This window comes from Vidua macroura, chromosome 5 (genome assembly GCF_024509145.1).
Source record: "Vidua macroura isolate BioBank_ID:100142 chromosome 5, ASM2450914v1, whole genome shotgun sequence".
In the NCBI taxonomy this organism is placed as follows: Eukaryota; Metazoa; Chordata; class Aves; order Passeriformes; family Viduidae; genus Vidua; species Vidua macroura.
In genome coordinates, this window is record NC_071575.1 from 40308113 (window position 1) to 40329894 (window position 21782).

At 41.3% G+C, this 21782-nt stretch overlaps 1 protein-coding gene across 2 annotated transcripts in view; it reads right to left on the reverse strand.

Annotated features, from left to right (window-relative positions):
• Window positions 1–21782, reverse strand: part of HMGA2 (high mobility group AT-hook 2) — a 121748-nt gene that overhangs the window by 12949 nt on the left and 87017 nt on the right. For both annotated transcript variants that reach the window (XM_053978917.1, XM_053978916.1), the window contains one exon: window positions 21452–21484. In XM_053978917.1, coding sequence (XP_053834892.1) covers window positions 21452–21484 — 33 coding nt within the window. The remainder of the gene's footprint in view (window positions 1–21451; window positions 21485–21782) is intronic.

The window sequence follows — 21782 nt, forward strand, 5'->3', positions numbered from 1 at the left end:
CTTGGCTCCGTGCTAAAGCCATACCAACAGATGCCTTCCTGAGAAACTACCCCTGGCCCAGTTATTAATACAATGGTACAAAGTACTGACTAGGAAAGAGAGGAAGAAGGGAAATAAAACAGAAATAAAGAAAATGAAATTGGAGGTGGGGGAGAGAGAGAGAGAAAGAACAACAGAAGTGAGAGAGGGGAGAATAAAAAACCTCTACATAAGAAGCATTTAAAATAAATCTGGCTGAAACATATTACAAAATCACATTTGTGTAAAATACACGAAAATACTTGTCAAGTATTTTCTTACAATCTATTATTTTTTTAAAAACACATATTTGTGATTGCATTATGCAAAAGCTGAGCTTCTGGCTTCCCACCTACAAAGCTTCAAGTTTCTTTGAAGGTTTTTTTTGTTAATTTTTTAAATTTTTAATATGAAAGTAATTTAAAATGTGTTCATTTTCCACAAGTTATTTTACAAAAATAATTTTGAATTAGGGATTAGTTGCAGTCCTAACTGTTTCGAACGTCTCAAAACTGATGCTGAAAGTAACAAGTTCATTCCATTTAAAGTCTGGAGGTAGGTCTTTGTCAATCAATTAGTCCATTTCTTTAAACAATTCATTTGAGGTACAAACTTGGACAGCAATATTTAAACTTTACAGCTAAATTTTTTCTGTCATGTAGTGTCCTTGAAGAAAATTATCCTCACAAACCTATCAGCAATTCAATACAAAAATATATTCAAGTTAACAGTACATTACACAGAAGTCTAGCAGAGAATAGAGTAAGTACATAAAATAAAACAAAACAAAGCCAAAACCAAAAACCCACAAAAAAAAAAGAAAAAAAAAAAAAAAGTGAAAGAAAAACACATAGTCATGCTGAAACACAAAAAAGACATTGCTTCCTTAACTGCAAAAAAGGTTGAAATAGAAATAAGAGGAAAATGCAGATACTCATGATTATCTACCCAGTAAAAATTTCCTGCATTGAATGTGTATAGCAGCATGTATTTATCAGTCTGTTGAGTTATTTGTAAAAATCAGAGGTAGTATTGAATAGTGGGGTAATATTGCATTTGGTGCTAAAAGTGCTGCTTTAAATGAAAAGATGGAGAAATGCCACTGGCACAGAAGTGCTCAGTGAACCATCCTATGTCAAAATACATTGCTTAACGTAATGTATGAGCTTAGCTGAGGTACATGGTGTTCATTCTTACATTGTGACTGATGAGTAATGAGGAAAGATTCAATTCTTTCAAAATACTGGTACAGGGCAAGTGGAATCAGTAGAAACTAAGCAAAAATCTGGATTATTTTTGTTCAGATAAATTTATGATTAATTTCTAGGTACCTTTCTGCATGTTTTAAAAGACTTTTATCAATAAAGACTTACTCATTAATGGCATAAGAGTGGTGTCAGTCATTTTTGCTTCCATAGAAAACTCCCGGCTCTAAGAAAGCCAACTCCCTGGCTTCCTATTATCCAGGAGGTAAGGACCATTCATTTGGTTTACTACTGCTTGTGCTGATATGTTTGTATCTATAACTATACAACGTATCTTTGTCTTTCTTCCCTTTTGCAAAATGAAAGTACCTTTTTCATGTTGATTTCTTTCTTCTGATTACCAGCTGAATGAAATGAAAGATCAGCTTTCATTTTTTTTCCCAAAATAATAGTAAGTCTTAAAAAAAAAAATCAAGTACAAGTCTACAAGGAAGTTACAAAAGAAAAAGAATAGTATCTATCCGGTATCTTTGGTGTTCTAAAACAGGGAGTTCACTAAGTAGGGAGTGGGTTGCTGGAAGTGTTGCAAGGCGTAGGTGTTATACACCCAGCCTTTCCTATTTCAATGCCCATTATAATGACTATGTTACAAGTTTCTTGTTTATATGCAGTGCAGTGAATGACATAAACCTGATTTGGAGCTCTTCTTGACCCAGTCACCCTTACTTAGCAGCTCAAACTATTAGTAGGTTAGGAAAAAAGAAAACAGTAATTAAAAGTTGCATCGTTAATCTGTGTCCCCTTTGTGTTACAGCAGTTTTTCACTAGACCTGGGACTGTGAAGGGATTACAAAGAAGATGATTAGTCAAATCCTTTTTAAGGTTATGTGATTTTTTTTTCCCCCCAGGCAAAAGTGGAAAGACCATGGCAATAGAAAGTAAGTGGTCAAGGCAGTGTCTTCTCCCTTCAAAAGACCCAACTGCTGATGAGGTAGAAATTGCATGGTGTGATCTCCTAGTCTTCTTCTGCAGATTCTTGTGAGGACGTTTCTTCAGTCTCTTCCTAGAAAACACAAATAGGAATGATAAATACCATGGTGACCATGCATCTTAGGCTGCCAGTTCAGTTGTCCCTAACACAGCTGACAATTACCTCTGGAGCTAATAAAATGCCCTTTACAACTCCTGTGACGCCTTGAAAAGCCACCTTGGGGAGGAAGGAAAGGTACCCTTCTCTCTGATGCCCCCACCTTGCCTTGCCTTTCTTCTGTGCCAGGAGATGTCAAGAAAAAGCGTTCTGTGCCATGCTTTGTCATGGGCCTCTTATGGCCAACAGGCATGGGCAGCTAGAAAATGGAAAACATTTTGAGCACATATCCAATCCTAAGCAGTTGCTCTGGGAAGCCTTATCCTCCTCATTGGCCCTAGTGCTGCTTCATGTTTGCCTTCAGCAAGCCTGACCAAATGTGATGCTCTTATTCTGCTTTTTAAGCAACTGTTCGGTACCTTTCAGGACATAGGTGGTGAACTGGGGGCAACTAACATTTCTAATAAAAGGGGCTGTCAATGAAAAGCTGTTTTTTATCAAACACTGAACATCATCGCCTAAGACAGCATGTGAAAAAGATCTAGGAAGAAGAGGAATTCACCCCCTCAGCCAACTGAGACCTTTGAAGAATGACCAGCTTAAAACAGTTTATAACAGTCTTCATACTTTAATAGATTTGATTTTCCACATGGCTTCATTTTGTCTGGGTGGCTAACTGACACAATTTATAACTCTCTTCCTTTCCCAGGCCACTACAGTACACCATTCAGCAAAGCTTGCCTTAAAGCTTGCCTGCCTTATAGGACCAAACTTCCATTCATTAGTGTTTGAAACACCTCAGCTGTGAAGGGCTCCTAAATGCTACCATGTGTGACACTGCTGCAGAGGAGCAGCATCAAGGAAAAACACAGTGCTTTAATCATAGGCCACTGCTTACTACAATCCCCTTTCAAAAGGTTTTGACCTCCCCCTGCACCTCCCTGCAAGAAAAGGTTGAAAAAAAGCTGTAAATCCAGGGAATAAACATAACTATAAATGAATGGATGACAGCTTAAAAAATATAACCGTAGCAGCATCAAGCCATGAGATTTCACACTGGTTTTGTTTAGTCTGCTTTGGGTTATGTGGGAAAAGTGAAAAGCATGAAGGAAATGCTCCCCCCCTCTTCCTTCATGCCCCCACCCCTGCTAAAGCTTGGGCCTCAGATATTTAGGCCAGTAGGTTTATACCTCTTGACAAGGAAACAGGCCATGACCCTGGGGTACTCTCTTGAGCAGCAGATACAAAGAAAGATGTAGCATGATCAAAGCCATGGATAGAGTAGAGAGAGCAAAATCAAGTGTCAGCTGCCCTCTGACCTTGAATTTTCAATTCTTAAATTCCAGATGACACTGATCTATCATACAGATGAACATTTTTTTCCTCACAACAACTACTGTCCACTTGTAGCTGGGTTATATTCACAGCACTGCAACAAAAATGATTTTCAACTTATGAAAGATCAAGGAAATTTTACTCTGTCTCTGGTGGCACTGGGGAAACTGAGCTCACACTCCATCAAATCCCATTAATGCATAATGCATTTTTCCTGCTTATCTTCTGTGCAGAACAGGACTGTTACAACATTTCACTCAAGAAGAAAAATGGTATTTTCAGGCACCTACCAGAGGGCTAATTTAGGCTGCATGTGGAGAGACACAGCAAAATATGTCAGTTTGAGCCTTGGTAATTCAGAACTCAGAATGATTGCAGCAAACCCCAGTTTTGCCTCCAAGCCAAGTATTTCAGTTAAAAAATTACTACTGTGGGTTCTGTGCTCTTAACATAATACAGGTAGACGTGTTTTGGTATTTGATGATGATCACATGTTGAATTTCTTAGAGCACTGTGGTCAGCCCTGAGCCTCTGATTATCATTTCCTGGAAGACAGCAGCACACGTGTGGGTGCGGAGCAGCAGCTCTCTTTGTTTTATGCTTGGCTTGTCAGGAGACTACTGAAACCTGATGAAATCATTTTTCCATGAAGGTAGACTTCCGATCACAAAGTAAGAATGATGGGGGAGAGGAAAAGTATGTGAAAGGACATACTTCAAAGCTCAGCCAGGGTGGCCACAAGAGAGCTCTTTTTAGTTAAAAAGTTGTCCACTCTAGTGATTTTTACTATGAATCTCACCGTATTTTTTCTTCCTAGTAACCCTTGCTGCAGGGACCAAGAAAATTAATGAGAATCTCTTCCTTCATACATTTATGTATGTACATGTAATGAATGAAGTTTCTCTCACCTGCACTTTTATGTGCAAATATGTATACCTGTAGTACTGGGAAGGATGAGAAACTAAAAATCAAACTAACCCACCCACCCCCCCCGCCCCCCCCCCATATGCAAATACTAAGCTAATTATTAAAAAAATATTTGAGACTGACAGACTTCAAAATCACATCAGTGTTGGGAAATACTTTTTTCATGAAGAAAAGCTTTTCAAAGGAATCAGATTGTTCATTCCTTGCAAAAGCCTACAATACCTCAGTTGCAGATGAGTGGTTTTAAGGCAACCTATCCTGTAAGCTTCTTGTCAAGACACCGATGGAAACATGACTGCTGATCTAAAGTGCTTACAATTCAAACAAAGGGATACTACAAATCAGACATATATGCAGGGAGGGACCCAAAGGAAGGAGTGAGTAGAGGTTCTGAAAGACAAAATACAGATGTATAGTGCAGGAACAGAGAGGGATTTTTTTGCACTTGTGAAAAATTGCTTGCAAATATCAGAAGGTTGTGCAGCTGGGACCCTCAATCCAACCTCTGCCTCTACAGTTCCCCCCAACCCCCTACACTTTCCAAAAGATGGAGGGTGGGGCAGGCATTTTGAAAAATGTGTAACCTTTAGAAGTTATAAACCGGCTTTGTGCTGAGTGACTTCAGCCAGAGATTCACTGAAGTGCTGGCACTGTCAGGGCACAGGACATCTCAGGGGAAGGATGCTTACCAGTAGTAAGCACCCTCCAGACACTTGCAAGTCCTCACAGACCTGCCAAGGTTGATGGCACAGCCATGTGTCATAGTCCCTGAGTCAAAAGTTGGAGGAGGAATTGGGGCTGGAATTAAATACTTTTTAAGTCCAGATGTGCTTCCAATAAATTTGAAGAGAAGGGAACAAATTAAGAAGGAAAGCATGGTCATTAGAGTGCAGAGCATAAATTCAGCAACACTAACATAGGATGCACTCAGCCAAGAAGTGAAAGTTTTGGGTTATACGGCAACTTTAATTGAAGTTGTTCTCACTTAGGTGCATTCACTTTAGTTGTGGAGGCAGAATGGTGACATATGTTAATTGACCATAAATGTGCATCGACCCAGTTTTGCTTGGAACGGCTACTTCCCAGGTTATTTGTTTTCTGCTGCAGCAAACTAGTGAGAGGTTGGGCCAGCAGACTGCAAAGAGAAACCTGAGAAAGCTTCAAACCAGGTTGGATCTGGCTAACAGGGGAGCCACAGCCATGAAGAGCTCAGGGAGAACAGGATAAATACTTGAAGAACAGGGTGAATACTCATATCCATAGCTCAGGCTTTACTCCTGCTGTTATGACAATACCCTAGGTGACTCCCCATGCCTCCCCATACATGTATCTCCTCAGGGGCTGATTGGCACAGGGACCTGTTTTACTTAGCACATGCTGTCCTTGGTCATCCACGGGTCCCATGTCCTGACCTGCTACAGGACATAGCACGACGCTGTATGACAAAGGCACCACACTGAGCCATTTCCATCCTTAGCTGTAACTGCCCTGTCAGGCTTGCAGTGATAGGGAGCTGGTGTCTCTCCCAAAACAGAGCTGGAAGGTGGCTTTCTCCAAAGCTCATAAAGGAGCCTCTTCCTGAGGGGCATCACTGGCAAGGGGTTGGCAGATGTGGACACTAGCCTGGACCCTCATCTCTCACTGAGGTTGGCCTCCCACAGGAGAGAAAGGACAAATACTTTGCAGTGACTCACAGCAGGTATCTGCCCTCAGAAGGGCTACTCTGCAGGGGACCGGTGTCATTGTTGTTAGTCCTGATTTAACACTAGTGAAGGTAACAAAAAAGGAACAGGAGCCAGGACAGTAGGTTTCAGTTAGAAGTGCTGTCTGCAGCCAGTATGTTTATTTGGGCTAGCCAACACAGGATTTTAAAACATGACAACCTTGGTGGGATCTGGTTGCCTGAAGATAGCACCTGAGACTGTTTTATCTCAGTTTTATCCCTGGATATCTCATCTGGTAAGATAAGCCAGAAAGGTGCTGGTTTCCTGTGTCATGCCCTTCTTCTCTGTGTGGACCCCTGTGATCCCCTGGGACACCCAATGGGCACAGAACAACTGTGTCAAGATGTGCGGACCCATGAACCCCATCCAGAACGATGAAGCTGAATCTCTCCTTTGGAAGTCTTGGCGCTATGGAAAAACAAACTGGTGCCAGACTCTTTTCAGTGCTGCCTAGCAACAGGATGAAGATAAATGGCCATAAACTAAACCACAGTAAGTTCCACCTCAACATGAGGAAGAACTTCATTACACTGAGGGTGGCAGAGCACTGGAACAGGCTGCCCAGGGAGGTCATGGGGTCTCCCTCTCTGGAGACTTTCAAACCCCACCTGGACATGTTCCTGTGTCACCTGCCCTAGGTGACCCTGCCTTGGCAGGGGGATTGGACTGGATGATCTCCAGAGCTCCCTTCCAACACAAATGATTCTATAATTCTGTGATTCATTGCTAAACCTCAGAGGTGGTACCCAGAATGGAGCTGTGCCACAAACGATTGTATTTAAACGTCATCGTCTTTTCAGATCAAAGTCACCCCCTGATCCCAAGAGACTTCTTTCCCATGACATCCTGTGCAGGTGAAATGTAACTCTACCTGCTGGCCAAGACCTCCATTTGGTCACCCACATTTGGCTGGTGCAAGCTATTTTTTCTGGAACTACAAGTAACATCCTAGTGGTCTGAAGAACCGACATAGGACCTGAAGAACAGGTCCTTGTATGTCCTCTGCATTCTTATTTTGTGGACCCCCACAAACTGATAAAAACAATATTTGATGATGAAACAATTACTGGTAGGAGCACTCCCCCACCTGTAGCAAGGTAACTGTGGCATTTTTTGTAAAAATGTTTGTTCTGTTCTAATACCCTGGGCAAAACTTCAAGGTTAAATGTCTGGGCCCCATGAAACTCACTGACAATTCACTTTTTTCACCTTCTGCTCATGAATTTCTGACCTGCAGATTAAAAAAACTAAAATCCATTTTGAAATGTACTGCAGGATCACAGTAATGCTGCATATGGAGTCTCTGAATTTGCTACAGTTTTTATTTTATAATGAAGTATTAGCTATTGGCACAAATTTTGCTGGCTGCTTTCTAAGCCCAAGAGGGTATGCTTGAATAGATATGTCAAAAAGAACTGCTGACAAGAGCAACTTGCAAACTGTGGACCATTGTCTGCTGTTAACATGTCTGAAATCCCCTGGCATGCAAGCTAATATTTTCAGAGGAGTCCCTGAAGTATACTGATAGGAATAGATGGCTTCTAGAGCAGAGGCCAGGGCCCCGACTCTGCCCAGCTGAGACAGTGCCATCCCGACTTCGCAGCCAAAGCACCAAACTGCTTTAGAAATTCTTACAGCACTAACAGACACACAGAGTAGGTTTGTTCTCCATGAAAATTAGGATGGGATCTGCTGCTTTGAGCTCTGCACTCTGCAAAGCACACTAGTGATCTCAGTGACAGATGTCACTCAGCAGTAAGGCAAAGTTGAACTCCAGAAGCTAGATTCAGAACTCAAATTGTTGCAGGTATACTTCACACGTCACAACGGAAGGCTTTGTTAGTGCAGAAGAGATCACCATAACCATGTACAGAAAAGGCCATATAATCCTTCTAACTGCTGAATTAAAAAAATATTTTAAGGAATTATTTCAGTATAGAAACTCTGTCTCCAAATGCATGTAAGTCAACCAGACCACAAGCAAGCAGTTGCTGTGCACTGCAACTGTTAGCATGCTAGAAGGAGCACAAATCCTTTAACTTGGTGCCTAACAGGACAGTTAAAAACTCTGGCTATAGGGCAGTTCTGAGACCCCCTGCCTTCTCCTACCACTGTTTCTGCAATCACTGACTAAGTCACAGGACAGGCCTGGGAGCAGTGAGCAGGCAGGTTCCCCCCCAGGGAAGCACAACTTTCAGTACTTAAATGACATTAAATTTAAACAAAGAGCCAAATAGAGAGATGCAGCTGATGGGGCAGTTTGGGGTTGAGATGCAGGGACTGGAAACCAACATTCTTGCTTTAAATGTGTAAGTTCCTATTGACCTAACCTCTAATAGCCCACTTCATTATGTAAAGATATAAGCCTTCAAAAGACCACAGATCCGGCCATAGCACGATGGCATAGCAATACTTAGATACCAGCAAGCAGCCTTGCTGAGCTGGTGCTTAACTTTCCCAATGCCCAAGTGCTTGCTGGTGGCATGTGCAGAGCTGCCTAATGCTCTTGGGAGCAGTCTAAGGGCTATAAAATATCCTAAAGATCAATTTGACTTAGTGATGTCCTCAAAGTTTTCACACTCGGGAAAGCAACGTGTAACAGACAGCAAAAATAAGACTTTTTAATTTTAATAAAATTGTGCACATGTATGCAATAGCACTGGATTGGAAATTCACACAAGGACTTGTTTTGAAATCCCCATGCTCTCTGATCTGAAGTAGGTATTCAAGATGGGTTTTCTACCTTCTAGGAAGAAGGCCTAAACTTTTGTGCATGGAATATGCATTTTTTTTTCTGTGAAAATCAGTCAACTTTTATATAAATAACCAATTATTCTGTGAAAGACAGAAAGGGAGTAAAAAAAATAAAGCCAAAAACTGATGCTCTCCTGCAGGTCACCAGCCTGTGGTTTTTTAGCTGCATAGTTAGTAAGCAAATTAAGTGTGTCCCCTCCTTTTACGGCAGCACTGCTTGACTAGCAAAAAGGCTGTTCATGGGGATTACTGGATAATAGACATCCCCAGCTGTTGGAGTAAGTGAACTAGCTGAGGCAGCTGAGTGAAGTTGCTGGGGCTGTGCTGGGACTCAGCTGGTAGAGGTCAGAGAGAGTTAACCATCCTTGCACATACAGAAACTACTTCTACAGATCCCCTTCCTCTGCTGGAGGAAGTGTCCTGCCAGGCTTGGCCAAGTTCTGGTCCTTAAGCAACAGGTTCAGACAGCTGGAGGGGACCAAGACATTACTTAGGAGGATTCCCACAGGACAGGACAGGACAGGACATTCCTCTTTAAGTTAGAACAGCTTACTTAAAATATAGATTCAAATCTATTCTTCCTATTAGATTAAGGGGGAATATAAAACATTTCTCTATCTCCTAGCTTATCTCCCACTAGGAGAACTGTTTGATATAATGGAGTGATAATGAATCTCTCTCTGGTTACTTTGAAAGAAAGGGCTTATCTGACACAGGAGTTTTAAATCCAGGAGGGCTCACACTGAGAACTTCCAGAAACAGGAATTAGGCTGACTGACATTTAGTCAAAACCTAAATGTACCTGCCTTGGGTTTTGCCTCTCAATTTCTCTTACAGATGATCTTGAATGAACGTCAGCTTTAGGTGCCCAAGTTTGCCATGGATTTTAAAGCAGCCCTGGAATTAACTCAGCAATGAGGTTCCTGCAAGGCAGCAAGTCACTCAGTGCCAAAGCCTGTGTGGCTGAAGCCTTTGAAATTGAGACTCAGCTGTCTAAGTTATGTCAGGCCAGATTTCTTAAACGCGTTTTGGCATCTGAGTACAGCAAGTGCCTTTTTGACCTAAGCAGGTCAAAACACTTTGAAAAAATCTGTTCCCCATGTGATTAAAAGGAGACTGAAAATCTTCAGCAAAATCTCAGTACTGGTCAGAAGAAATTTGCAGGAAACACCGTTTAAAGTCTGCAAAGCACAGACCTAAAGTGAAAATAGTGCTTGAAGCAATTGTGAGTGCTGTGCATCACTGACAGAGATGTATTTTGTCTTGGAGAGCTTCAACCCTACAATATATAAACATTTCTGGTGGGAAGGAAACAAAATATTAAGAAAAAGAAGGCAGCGGTGCTGTTTAGAAACATATACAACTGAGCTGGACTGACCCCAGCTTTGAGAAGCTGCTCTTACAAACCTCTTGTGGATGCTGTAAACTGGAGGAAGGGTAAACTGTTCTGCATTCACAGCCAAAATCCAGACTGGAGCAGAAGGCAAGCAGAGGCTCTAATAATAGTCTCTAATCACTAATATTTGTATCCATAATTAGATGAAAGACAAAATAAGGTGTATGCCAGCCTTAAAAATCCTTAGACTTGCCTAGTTCACTGAAATGCTGTGGGTGACCGTGTTAGCTCTGCTTTCTTGTGGCACTGGAGATGGAAAAGCCTAAAAGGATACTGGAGCCCACACAGGTAAACCTGAGCAAATCTGCCTTCCCCTTGAGCCCTTGAGGTACTTGAAACCACCAGTTTCTCTGCATATTTTATGCTGAGTGGCAGAGGAAGGATTACAGCAATGGTCTCCCAGAATAGGGTAGGGAAACATTACAGAGGCTTTGAAATATAGGTCAAAGCCACATCATTTACTTTTGCTCCTCCCTCCCCTCCACCAAATATTAAGCATGAAGAGGAAAATAAAGTAAGGCCTGTTCTATTTCTATTCTCTTTTTTTTTTCTCCCCCTAAAAACAACCACTTGTTACAGACAGGAAGCAACTGCCAAAAGTTGTTCACCTTCAATCCTTTATCACTTAAAAAAACATTGCGGCCCTGACCACGAAGCCACTGGCAAGAGTAGTTTGGGAAGAGCTATCTATCTACAGCAATAAATAATAAAATAAAGCATCTTCCCTTTTGAATCCCAGCTGAGAGATTTTGCCAAGTGATCAAACTTGTCTGAACCTCAGAACAGCAGCTTTGAAGTAATAAGAAAGAGATTGAAAACTTGCAGCCAAGAGCCGCACACACCTCATTAGGGTCCAGCCATGCGGGGAGGCCAAGCAGCAGCCGCCAGGCCCAGCCCCACGTCCCTGCTGGAAAGGGGCTGTGGGAAGGGGAGATAAAAGCGCCTTTCACAGTGGAAGTGCACTGGTGACATTTTTACGAGCGCCAGCCCCGAGGCTGAGTGGCCCTTGCCACGCTGCCGGCCGCTGGTGCAGCCTCGGCAGGGCAGGGCGCGTGGGCTCTGCTGCGCCATCCTTGTGCTCCACCTCTCCCCTGGGTTTTCTCATCCCTTGATTTTTGTTTCTGAAGGAGTGAGCTTAACATACAGGGCTCTACCTTGCCCTGGCCATTCTCAGAAAAGCCCTCCAAAATGAGAAACATATTTCTTAAAGATAGTGAGCCAGGCTCCCTGAGCTGGTTCAGCACTGTTCACATGAGACTTTCTAGTATAATTCAGAAAATTATTTTTAACAACAACAACTACAACAACACACCAAAACACAAAACAAAACCAAAACACAAAAACCTCCCAACCAAATCAAAACAAAAACAATAAAGCTTAACAGACTTGTAAAATGCTTTTAAAAATGTCTGAAGATTTTGATCATGGATTTTGCCACACAGACACTGGCAAGGCGGCGTGCTTCCAGCAATGCAGAGTATTTAACTTAGAGAGTTGAAGTTCTGGGTTTAATTTTCAGTTTCAGACTAAACAGCAGGTCTGCAGTGAAAGGCAGGCGACAGCTCCTGAGCACAATGGGGCAATGGAAATGCTTCTCTTGCAAACTTTACTGACTATGGAGCACCTCTTTGTGCAGACGAAAAAGCAAAATCAGAGAGGTTCATGTTGGTTTTAATAAACTTCCCCCATCCCTTCCCTTTTTTACTGCAAGAATTCAGCTGCTATTTTATTATGTAATGCTGCAGGCTAAAAATATATCCCTAATTTAAGCCACCTTGCCAATAAATCTACCAATACCAGGTAATCCAAAAAGGGTAGTTATGGTTTAATGACATACTCTTCTTGTCATCTTAATATGTTCAACTCCTAAAGGATTTAGAGTGATGAATTTAAGGTTTTTTTCAACTTCTTGAATATCTCACACTCTGAATCTGGTGGAAAGTGTGAGAAAGTTTGGTCCTCCTCTGTGCAGAGCAACAACCCAACCTTTCTAGATCCATCTACGCAGCGATCCACAGGACAAAGCTCTTTATTTCTCAAAGCAAGATAATTTGATTCAAAGTGAGTGAGGGTCTCAAATTTAGTAGATACTGATGATTTCCTTTTGATTATAGAATCTTGTATGGGAATTTCTTTTCCAGTTGAACACATACACATTCTATAATCAAATCAGAGAAGGTATCCTGGTGGAAATGTATGTTCAAAACATGTTTATTGTACAACTGAGACAGATTTACAATGTTAATCTATTCTCCTTTCTAAACATAAAAAAAATACTAACATAAATTATAGTTAATGCCTCACTATATAACACAGTTCTCAGGAGACTATTGAAGTGATGTGTGAGCCCCCTAACTTACTATAACTGTGTCTTTGCTGTTCTGAATTCAGTTTACAGAATTTGCTTCAAAATAAGCCTGAGAATCAGGAAAGGGGAGGGGGTGGAAGCCATTCGCTACCCTGAATCTGACATCTCCGGGGTCCTAGAGCTCACATGTTCCTTCCTTCCAGACTCAAGTCTGGTTTCAATGGAGCTCTCATTTTTCTTCCCACTAATCCTGCCGTGAGATCAACCGTTGGTAACTCTGTGAGAAATTAAATACCAGGATGTGGGAAATCTGAGATCTGAATTCAAGCAGAATGTGGGTGATTCATTTATTTCTCTCCTTCTCTTTTCCCATGGTTGTTGTGTGGCAAATAACTCTTCAAACCTGAGATCAGAGATCAGCCCTGAATAATGTGACTACATTGACAGAGCAGAGGCAAAGCAAGAACTACACTGGCAGTATTACATCCCTCTCTAATATAAGCATTAGTCATTTCTAAAGAGAGATTTCAGCCAAAGTTTTCTGAAAACATTCTGGAATTTCCAGAAATGCTTTACAGGGAGATCAGCAGCAGAACCTCATCATACTGCTCACCATCTGCTGGACCAGACTTCATAAAAAAATTAAAATTTCTTGTATTTGGATCCCAACGAAAAAGGATCCATAAGACAGTTTGAGTGCTGCAATGCCCAACAGTCAGGCAGTGGTTTTTAAGAGCTTCTTCCTTTCTCAGTGTGAGAAAAGAACATTTATTTATTTAGGTCCTGTATGGATGAACTCAAGATGCTCACAAACACTCGGCTGTGCAAAGATTTAGATCCTTCATGCACTGTTTGGCAAAGTGTTGATGTCTGAAAATCACCTACGTACTTCTGTAGCCTTCAACATGAAGTGCCTAGGACCGTAATTCTCACTGCATGGCCTACCATGAGGTTGTGATACTCCTATACTTCTCATTGTCTGCTGTCACAGCAGTCGCATGCCTACAATATCCAATGAGCAATCAATGACCATGAACTCTGAATGTGCCCCCAAACTGCACCTTGCCCATCATGGACTGTGTTAGTTGTCTGGGGTGCTGCACTCCATCCCAGCACTAAGGAACAGTACAGTGAGAGCATCAATGGAAATGATAGTAGAATAGAAGCTCCAGCAGGAAAAATGTTTTTAAAGTGCCTATCACAATTGTTTCACACTGATTATGAATCCTTCACCTGAGTTGCCCTCTCTGAACTGCAAGGGAGGAGGCAAGCTCATAGGCTCAGCCTGTCCATCGTAGCCTAAATGTTTGGCACAGGTGTCACAAGCTGAAGGACTGCTCAAGGAGGCCAGATGTCATTCACAAAATTCACAAAATACCACAAGTGGCCCACAGAGTACACTCAGAGTAGCTGAAAAATTCTTGCTATTTTTCTATCCTAAGACGGTTATTTTGGATGACAAGAGGACCTTATAAAAATTCCCAGATGCCAGGGAAAATCCAGAAAAAAAAAATATTTTCTTCTTATTGCTTCCTTCCTTAACATGTTTAAATATGTTAATAAGGGCTGAGTATACTGCTCTTTTTCCTAGCCAAACTTTATTAGTGTTGATATGTGAAGACTGTAACTATCTACCTGAGCAAATTATTTTACAGACAAAAACTGTATTTTCATTCACCTTAACTTTGATTCTGCTTGTGCCTACCTTATTACACATCCATCGCAGCATACTTAAATCTTTAAAATAAAATTTGCAGCAGAATTTATATGATCCTGAATTCGAACAGCAAAGATAGAGCAATTTCCAGGAATGGTTACATTGGTTTGTTTCCCATGTATTTCAGTGCACCAAATGAGCAAGGATACAACCCTGGAGTATCTACAATAATATTTAAGTCAGGAATAGGGCATCTTTCAGTGGCTTCAGCTGGATGTGGAGGAGCAACAACAATGCGGACCATTGAAAATGCAGAGTCCTTTATGAGAAGCTCAGGAACCAAGCTCTCACCAAAGAGCACTTTCCTCCTGTGCAGCCTTCTGCTCCTCATCTTTGCTAATTAGCATTTTGATTATTTTTATTACTGTAAGTCCACAGAGTGATCATGCTGGTAGTTTCAGCTTTCTGAGTATCACACAGGAGATATCTTAAAATAATCCTTATTCTCAGGGAGTAGCCATGTGCTGCTGAGAATCTTGTGTGTCTTGCATGTCTTGTATGAAGTAAGATACCCAAGTGTTAGCAGCACTGACTCTTGCTACTCTTGAAAATCTCAGCCAAAATATGTAGCATGTGTATGCAAAAGTAGCACTGTTTAATTTACTCCTGACTGGCACTTTTTTAAACACTGCCCAGCCATGCTCCTCAATGGTATTTCCCAAGTACACACCACAACCCCCTCTCTTCTGGCTATTATTAGTGAGACTTCAGTTCATGCCAAATCAGAGCCAAGTTCTGAACTGGATGGAGTACCTCCCTAAACACCTTTTGTGGCCACAGCCATGGGGTCAAACACAAAGCCACCCTGCCACCACATGTTGCCTGACCACCTCAGGCTTCTTCCACAAGCAAGGAGTGGGGAGGCACGAGGTAGGGAGAGGTTGAAGAGGAGTGTTGCTGGCTTAGGGAAATCTTTTAGCTCACCCCTGCATCTTCTAACCTTCTACCACCAACTGCAACACCCAATCCCAGTGCTGTGCAACGAGTGGCTCAACAGCTGTAGTCCCTGATATTTTACATCCCTGCTTTTAGGGTCAGGTCTTGCCCAGCACACTGGAAAAAGAGCAGGGACCTGAAAGCATGTCTGTGTTGAATGGGCAAATGTATGACCAGTGCTGCATTCAGAAAGCTGCCTCCTGCCCTAGAGTTTGCCTTAGGGAAATGAATGTGTGTTTGTTCTTGTTCATCATTCTCTTGTTCAGAGATGAAGGCTCCTCCTATGTTGAAGTAAGTCACTCCTGCTCTTTGATTGACTCATAAACTGGCTGATAAGGACATGACATCTTCCAAGTGGCACATTGCAGCAAGCAAGACTGAATCCCTGAGATAGTCCTTCACAAGCCAGGAAGAAAAAAGTATCTTGCCAAATCTGATTCCCTTTTTGTCACATCACATTATAAGTGTGTGCACTTGGACAACTCCCTTATGCAAGAAGGGAGCATCAGCACCTCAGTTTTAGTGGAAGGGGAATCAAGACACTATGAGACTTGCCTAAAATGGAACTTACACATCACAGTTCTCAGAAATAATGGTTTCAGAGGGAGCTGTGCTGTCCTGGCACACTGCTGACTGAGGCACCTCTGTTCCTTAGGCACTGCATGGGGCACAGTGACAGGCACCCTAGACTGCCTTGTGGACCAGAGATGCATTAAGCAAGGGGATGTATAACTCAGTGAGCATTTACTGTCAGAATTACACATCTGAATTTAACAGATCAGTGGATTCAATCAAGTCAAATAATGTTTCTCCTGGTTGATCACTCAGGCTCTTTGATTTTCAAATCCTGAGCTGCACTGTGTCTCAGGTTTAGGGAGCAGCACTAGGAACACTTCTCTCCTGGTAGCCTGGAGAGCTTGCTAGGATAGAAAATGGGACTGCTGCTGAGGTATTTCCAATTTTTAACTCTTTAAAAGTGACTGAATACCTGAATATATTCCTGTCTTGAAGAGTTTTTTAATCCATTGATTTAATTCAATCAATTTGTTTAATTTATTTACAACCAAATTTCTGGAAGTAGCCATCTCAAAAACGTTCCTCTATCATAGCTATGTAGTAAATCATAAATATTTAAAACCTTAGCCACCTCAGTCACTGATTCAGGTATTCAGACACAGCATCACTGAATTACATTATTCAGAGTCTATTCAGAAGTTATGTCAGGTAAGTAAGAAAGTATTTTTTCATATATATCTGGCCTCCCCTTCTAGCCATCATTCTTTAGCCCAGGTTAGTGCTTCATCTGTCTATTGAAGCACTAATTGCAACTTCTACATTTTCTCCCAGATTATTTTTCTTATTTCATTTCAAAAAACAGTTTTGTTTTTTTTTAAGTCATCAGACAATTTTTTCAGTGTCTCCCTGTCACAATTAACCCTTATAAAAGAAAAAGGAAGACTGAATATGTCTTCCTCTGGAAACCACACCAGTTTCCACCATTTTGCCTTGAAAAGAGAAAGAAGGAAAGGATGTAAAGCCCAGTACCCTCCATGAAATTCCATCTACTGTATCCATGAAGAAAGCTAGAGACTTTCCTTATTTCCCATAAGCCACAATACAGCTTGCTCAGCATGTGTTCACATTGTACCAAGAGCCTACAGTACATTAGAGGATGTTCTGGAGTGGCCTATGTAACACATATGTATTTATCCTGTGCTGAAGTACAAAATTCCACGTTATTGGAAAAGAAAGTTTCACCTCTCCAGGATGTGACTTTTCGGGAGTTCCCCTGAGAACTCCATATCAATAAACACAAAAAAAGTCCATGAGACAAAACATAGCTTGCTGAATGCAGTGGAAAGAGCAGTGAAACGCCCGGGCACCAGGTCAACTTCCAGAGCAGAGATTATTCAGTATTTCTACAGTCAAGGCTCAGTTGAGTAAGACTGAAGCATTCCTGGGTTTGCAGGACACAGGGTGGCCTTGGACAATGGCACTCACTCTCTCGGATGTGTACGTGCACCTGCCTGGTGTCATCCTGTCTGTGACACTGGAAACTTCTTTTCAACCTGCAAAAGCAGATTTCTGAAGTATTCCTACCACATTTCTGTCTGCCATTTCCCAGAAGGGAAAAGGATGAATTCACATATGGTGGCTAGCAGATACACGGAAGGCCTGAAGCTTGTGTAAGTGCAGAGTTATTGCACGGCACAGAGAGGTGATGAAGTATGTGTATGGGGTCTGTCAGCATGTCAGCCCTGCCACACAAACAGCATGGGGCTCACAGTCTGCAACTCTGTGGCTGCACACGAATGTGTGAACCACAGGTGCAGCTCCTGGGCTGCAGAGCCTGTGTGACGCTTCTAGCATTTACTGTGTTCTACACTGAGTACACATATGCAATAGATGCAACCTGAGGTGTATATATATATATATAATGATTCACATGCATAACTTCATTGATACCGACATTGAGAAATAAGTAGCAGGAAAAAATGTAGGAAAGCCAAATAAGACTACACTTTTTAGCATTTATTCTTGTTGCATTTGATTTTTTTGGACATTGTTTTAAAAACATCTACTACATTTAGCATTAGGTAGAGAAGTATGCTTCACTTGTTCTTTTGGTGTATGTTTGCTGTACACTTTCTTGTGTACACTATTCTATGTATACTTTATGTGTACTCTTCTGACTGATACATTTTTATTCTGATCTACACACTCTCTTTCTGATAAGCTGTCTTTCAGACTCAGATACAAAGGATTTCCAAGGATATGAGATTTTAAGAGAGATTAATAAGATTTTCCGAGGGCTGTTCTATGTTCATTATATGTCTTCTCTGCAGAAATGATAAAAAATAAACATGTCCTGTTTCCAGAAAATTTTGGTTGCTTTCATTGTGTTTTCCTTCATATTACTTAAGAGTGCAACTCTCCCATATGGCTGAGTCAACAGCTGCTACAAATTGCTTAAAAATGAGGAAATGAAGAAATTTCTGTTTGGACTGTGTATTTGAACACCTCAGTAAAAATATTACTATGTCATGACTGTAAGATCCGGCTGTACATTCTTTCGAAACAGCAGATTTCAAAGAGTCTTGTTTTGAGGTTTAGGCAAATATCTATGTGAAAGCACTAAACTTACCAATGTCACGCAGTTATGCTGGCTCTTTTCTTCATTTTCCCAAGGAAGTGTGAGAGTATGCATCAGTGATCACCACAATGATGTGAACAGACCACTGTATTCAAAGATTTGTATTAATGACATGGGTGTGTAGATTTCCAGTGGGTTTTACTGCTGCTATTTACTGTCTGTGTGATGGTAAATCCTCAGAGCTCTGGCAAAATTTAAAGATATTACAGAAGTTTACATAAACATCTGTATGGACCTAAACTGGACAGCTTATATCCATGGCAGAGCCCTGCACGATATTTAAAATCTGGGAAATGGTGGTAGGAACAGAGCTGTTATTTGAAAAACGAGAATTTTATCTAGTCCTACTGCATCTGTAATTTTAAAAGTGACACAAACCCAAGAGACATACTTGCTAGCAGCAAGAACAAGAGTGATGTAAACTAACACTCATAGAAATCTTTCAGAATACATGTGAAATTCAAAGCACTCAGGGACCAAGCATGAGCAAGAGTTTCTACCACTTTTACCAAGGCAGGCTCACCATCAACCAGCAGTTCTTGACTGTAACCTCTCACAGTCCCCACCAACGAAGAAAATATACATTTCTAACTTAATCCAGACTGCCAGATGGTAAAGCCATCTGGGAGGATATTTTGAAGGAAACAGATGGAAAAGGAAGAGATTCTTCTGAATGTAGTATAAGATCTACATTATCCTCCATGAACTTCCATGTAGTCCCCATGTTTATATAATTTATCACTATTTCCTTAGACAGCTCAGATTAGAAAGCCTGCATGAGCTCATGCTCTTGTTGTTAATTCTGAATCTGAACCTCCCTACTTTAAAGGGAAACTAAGTACTATAAAAAGAAATCAGAGAAAGGCAACCAGACCTGAGTGAAACCCAGCAGCATGAAGTTCTTGATCATCCCAGGAATTACACTGTTTTACCTCTCCTTCTTTCAGCCTCAGGAAGATATACCGTGTCTTGCTCACAGTGATAAATTTTTGTTCTTTGTCATGCACCTAGAACAGCAAAACTGCAATGGTGTGGTACTGTAAGTGTGAGAGCAGGGCCTGTTAAAACCAGGAAGGCTTGAAGATAAGTTCAGTGATTTCACTGAACATCCCTTTGTCTAAAGATTAAAACCAGAAATATCGTCTGTGTAAAGATATGGCATATAAATAATTTAAGGTGTTCTTTCACTACTCAGTTGTGGTAACTGGAGAGATCTAAACAGCCTTCTCTCTCCTTTCATGTATTCTTCTGTGCCTCCTCACTTTCTGCACAAACACTTCCATTACTAATGGGAATGTCAAAGGGCTTTCTTTTCTCAGTCTCACTCTCATTTGAAGGATAAGCAAGACATGGAGAGGAAATCTCTTCTATTAGAAGAGCTTGGTGTGTTCTGAATTGTGTGGTGTAGTCAGATCATACATAGTAAGTCGCTGGGGACTTAGGCTGTTTTTTGCATAAGCTGGCCTAACAAAAGACATTACCTCTCCTTGCAAAACTTAACCTTACTTGAAAGTACTACTACATTCATCCTGTGTGTTACTTCCACCATTCAGAGACATTATTAGCTGTGCCATGGATTCATCATTGCTGCAACTGTATTGATTTCTTTTGTAGAAATTTGATTCCTGCACATGCTTTGGAGAGCTTTTACCCCTTCAACTCATAGCTAGGATGTTTTCTGTTTTGAATGCAACAGTTCCTAATTCAGATTGCAGTTGATATTATGACAATGTACACTGTATAATAATGTCTTAGAACGATAAGGTTGAAGAATGGAAGTATTATTCCTTTCTAAAAGCAGGCCTCTTTCCAGAAGAGCACTCGACCCTTTATGCTCTTGACTCAGCTATCATTCATGTACATGGAGGTACAGCAGCACAGCCCATGGACTCTGCTGAGCAGTCATGGACTTGCTCCCATGCCCAGAGGTTCTTCTCTGTTGGTGCACATATAACGAAATGTTAGAGTTAGTTTCTTGGGGTTTTTAACACAGGGCAGGCTGGGAGAAGAAAATGAAGTGGACTGTAACTGCAGTTTTTGACTGGTTTCATGACACGTTGTGGCTTGCATTTTTTTTTTCCAAAGTGTTAAAAAAGAATAATACTACCCAACACAAAAAGTTCCAATGTGCTAGTCTTTATGATGGATCCAGTCTGGTTACCAAGTTCAGCCTATAATATTTTGTAGATTTACAGAATCCTTTAGTGTGACGATGTAGAGCAATGCAGAGTCCCCAGGCAGTGCAAAGGAGAGCTGCTTTATTGCAAAACCCAAGCCTTTTAAAGCAGTTAGCTGGTTACTAGTTTACACAGCTTTAAGGCACAAGCCCAAGCCCACCAACCACCATACACCACGATATGGACATGTGGCTGTCACGCAGCACGTCTCTCACATCTCTCTACCCCTATTCCTGCTGAGTCACTCTCCCATAGCTCCCTTCTACTTCGCCTAAGTATCAGGCCTGAGTCAGGATTTCACAAAGGCCCTTATTTTATAAGGCTTTACCTATATGCAACACAAAGAAAAGCAGAGAGATGAGTTTCATGCATATGCCCCTCCTTGCTCTAATGCAGTTCCCACCTATCCACATGTACTACATGCTGGACTCACAGCACAGAGGTGTGCATGTGTGTCTGCATTATCACTGCAAGGTGACCAATGCAGAAGGAGGACGATTCTGAGCAGGGACTGTCCCCTGCTTCTTCCTCTCTTTCCCAAGGGCCACCACATGACTTGTTCTGGTAGTTGTGCCCAGCAAGGCCATAGCTGTCCCCCAGCTCATACGATTGATGCATTTCCCTTCTTTCCTTACAGTAAAAGAAGCCAGTTGAAATACTGAAAAAATATTTCACTTAAAGTAGTCTAAATAATTTAAATTAGTTTTTCTTACCTGAGCAGGCTTCTTTTGAACCACTTGTTGAGGCTGAAAAGTAAAACAAAGGCACAGTGAGAAACAAAATTAAGTGAGAGCACTTAACTGTGATTTTATGAGTGCTAGGAAAAATATTTTCAGCAATAGAAATAAAACACAGGAAAAGCCCAGAGTCAGAAATGGAGAGATGAACATACCCAGCTCTCACACTCAGCCTCACCTATACCAATCTACAACTTTGCTCTGAAGTAGTTCATATTACTGTGGATGAAGAGGAGTTATGTTAAGTTTGTACAATTAAAACCAAGGTGAAATCTAATTTAGTATGTTCCACCTTTCAGATCTTCTG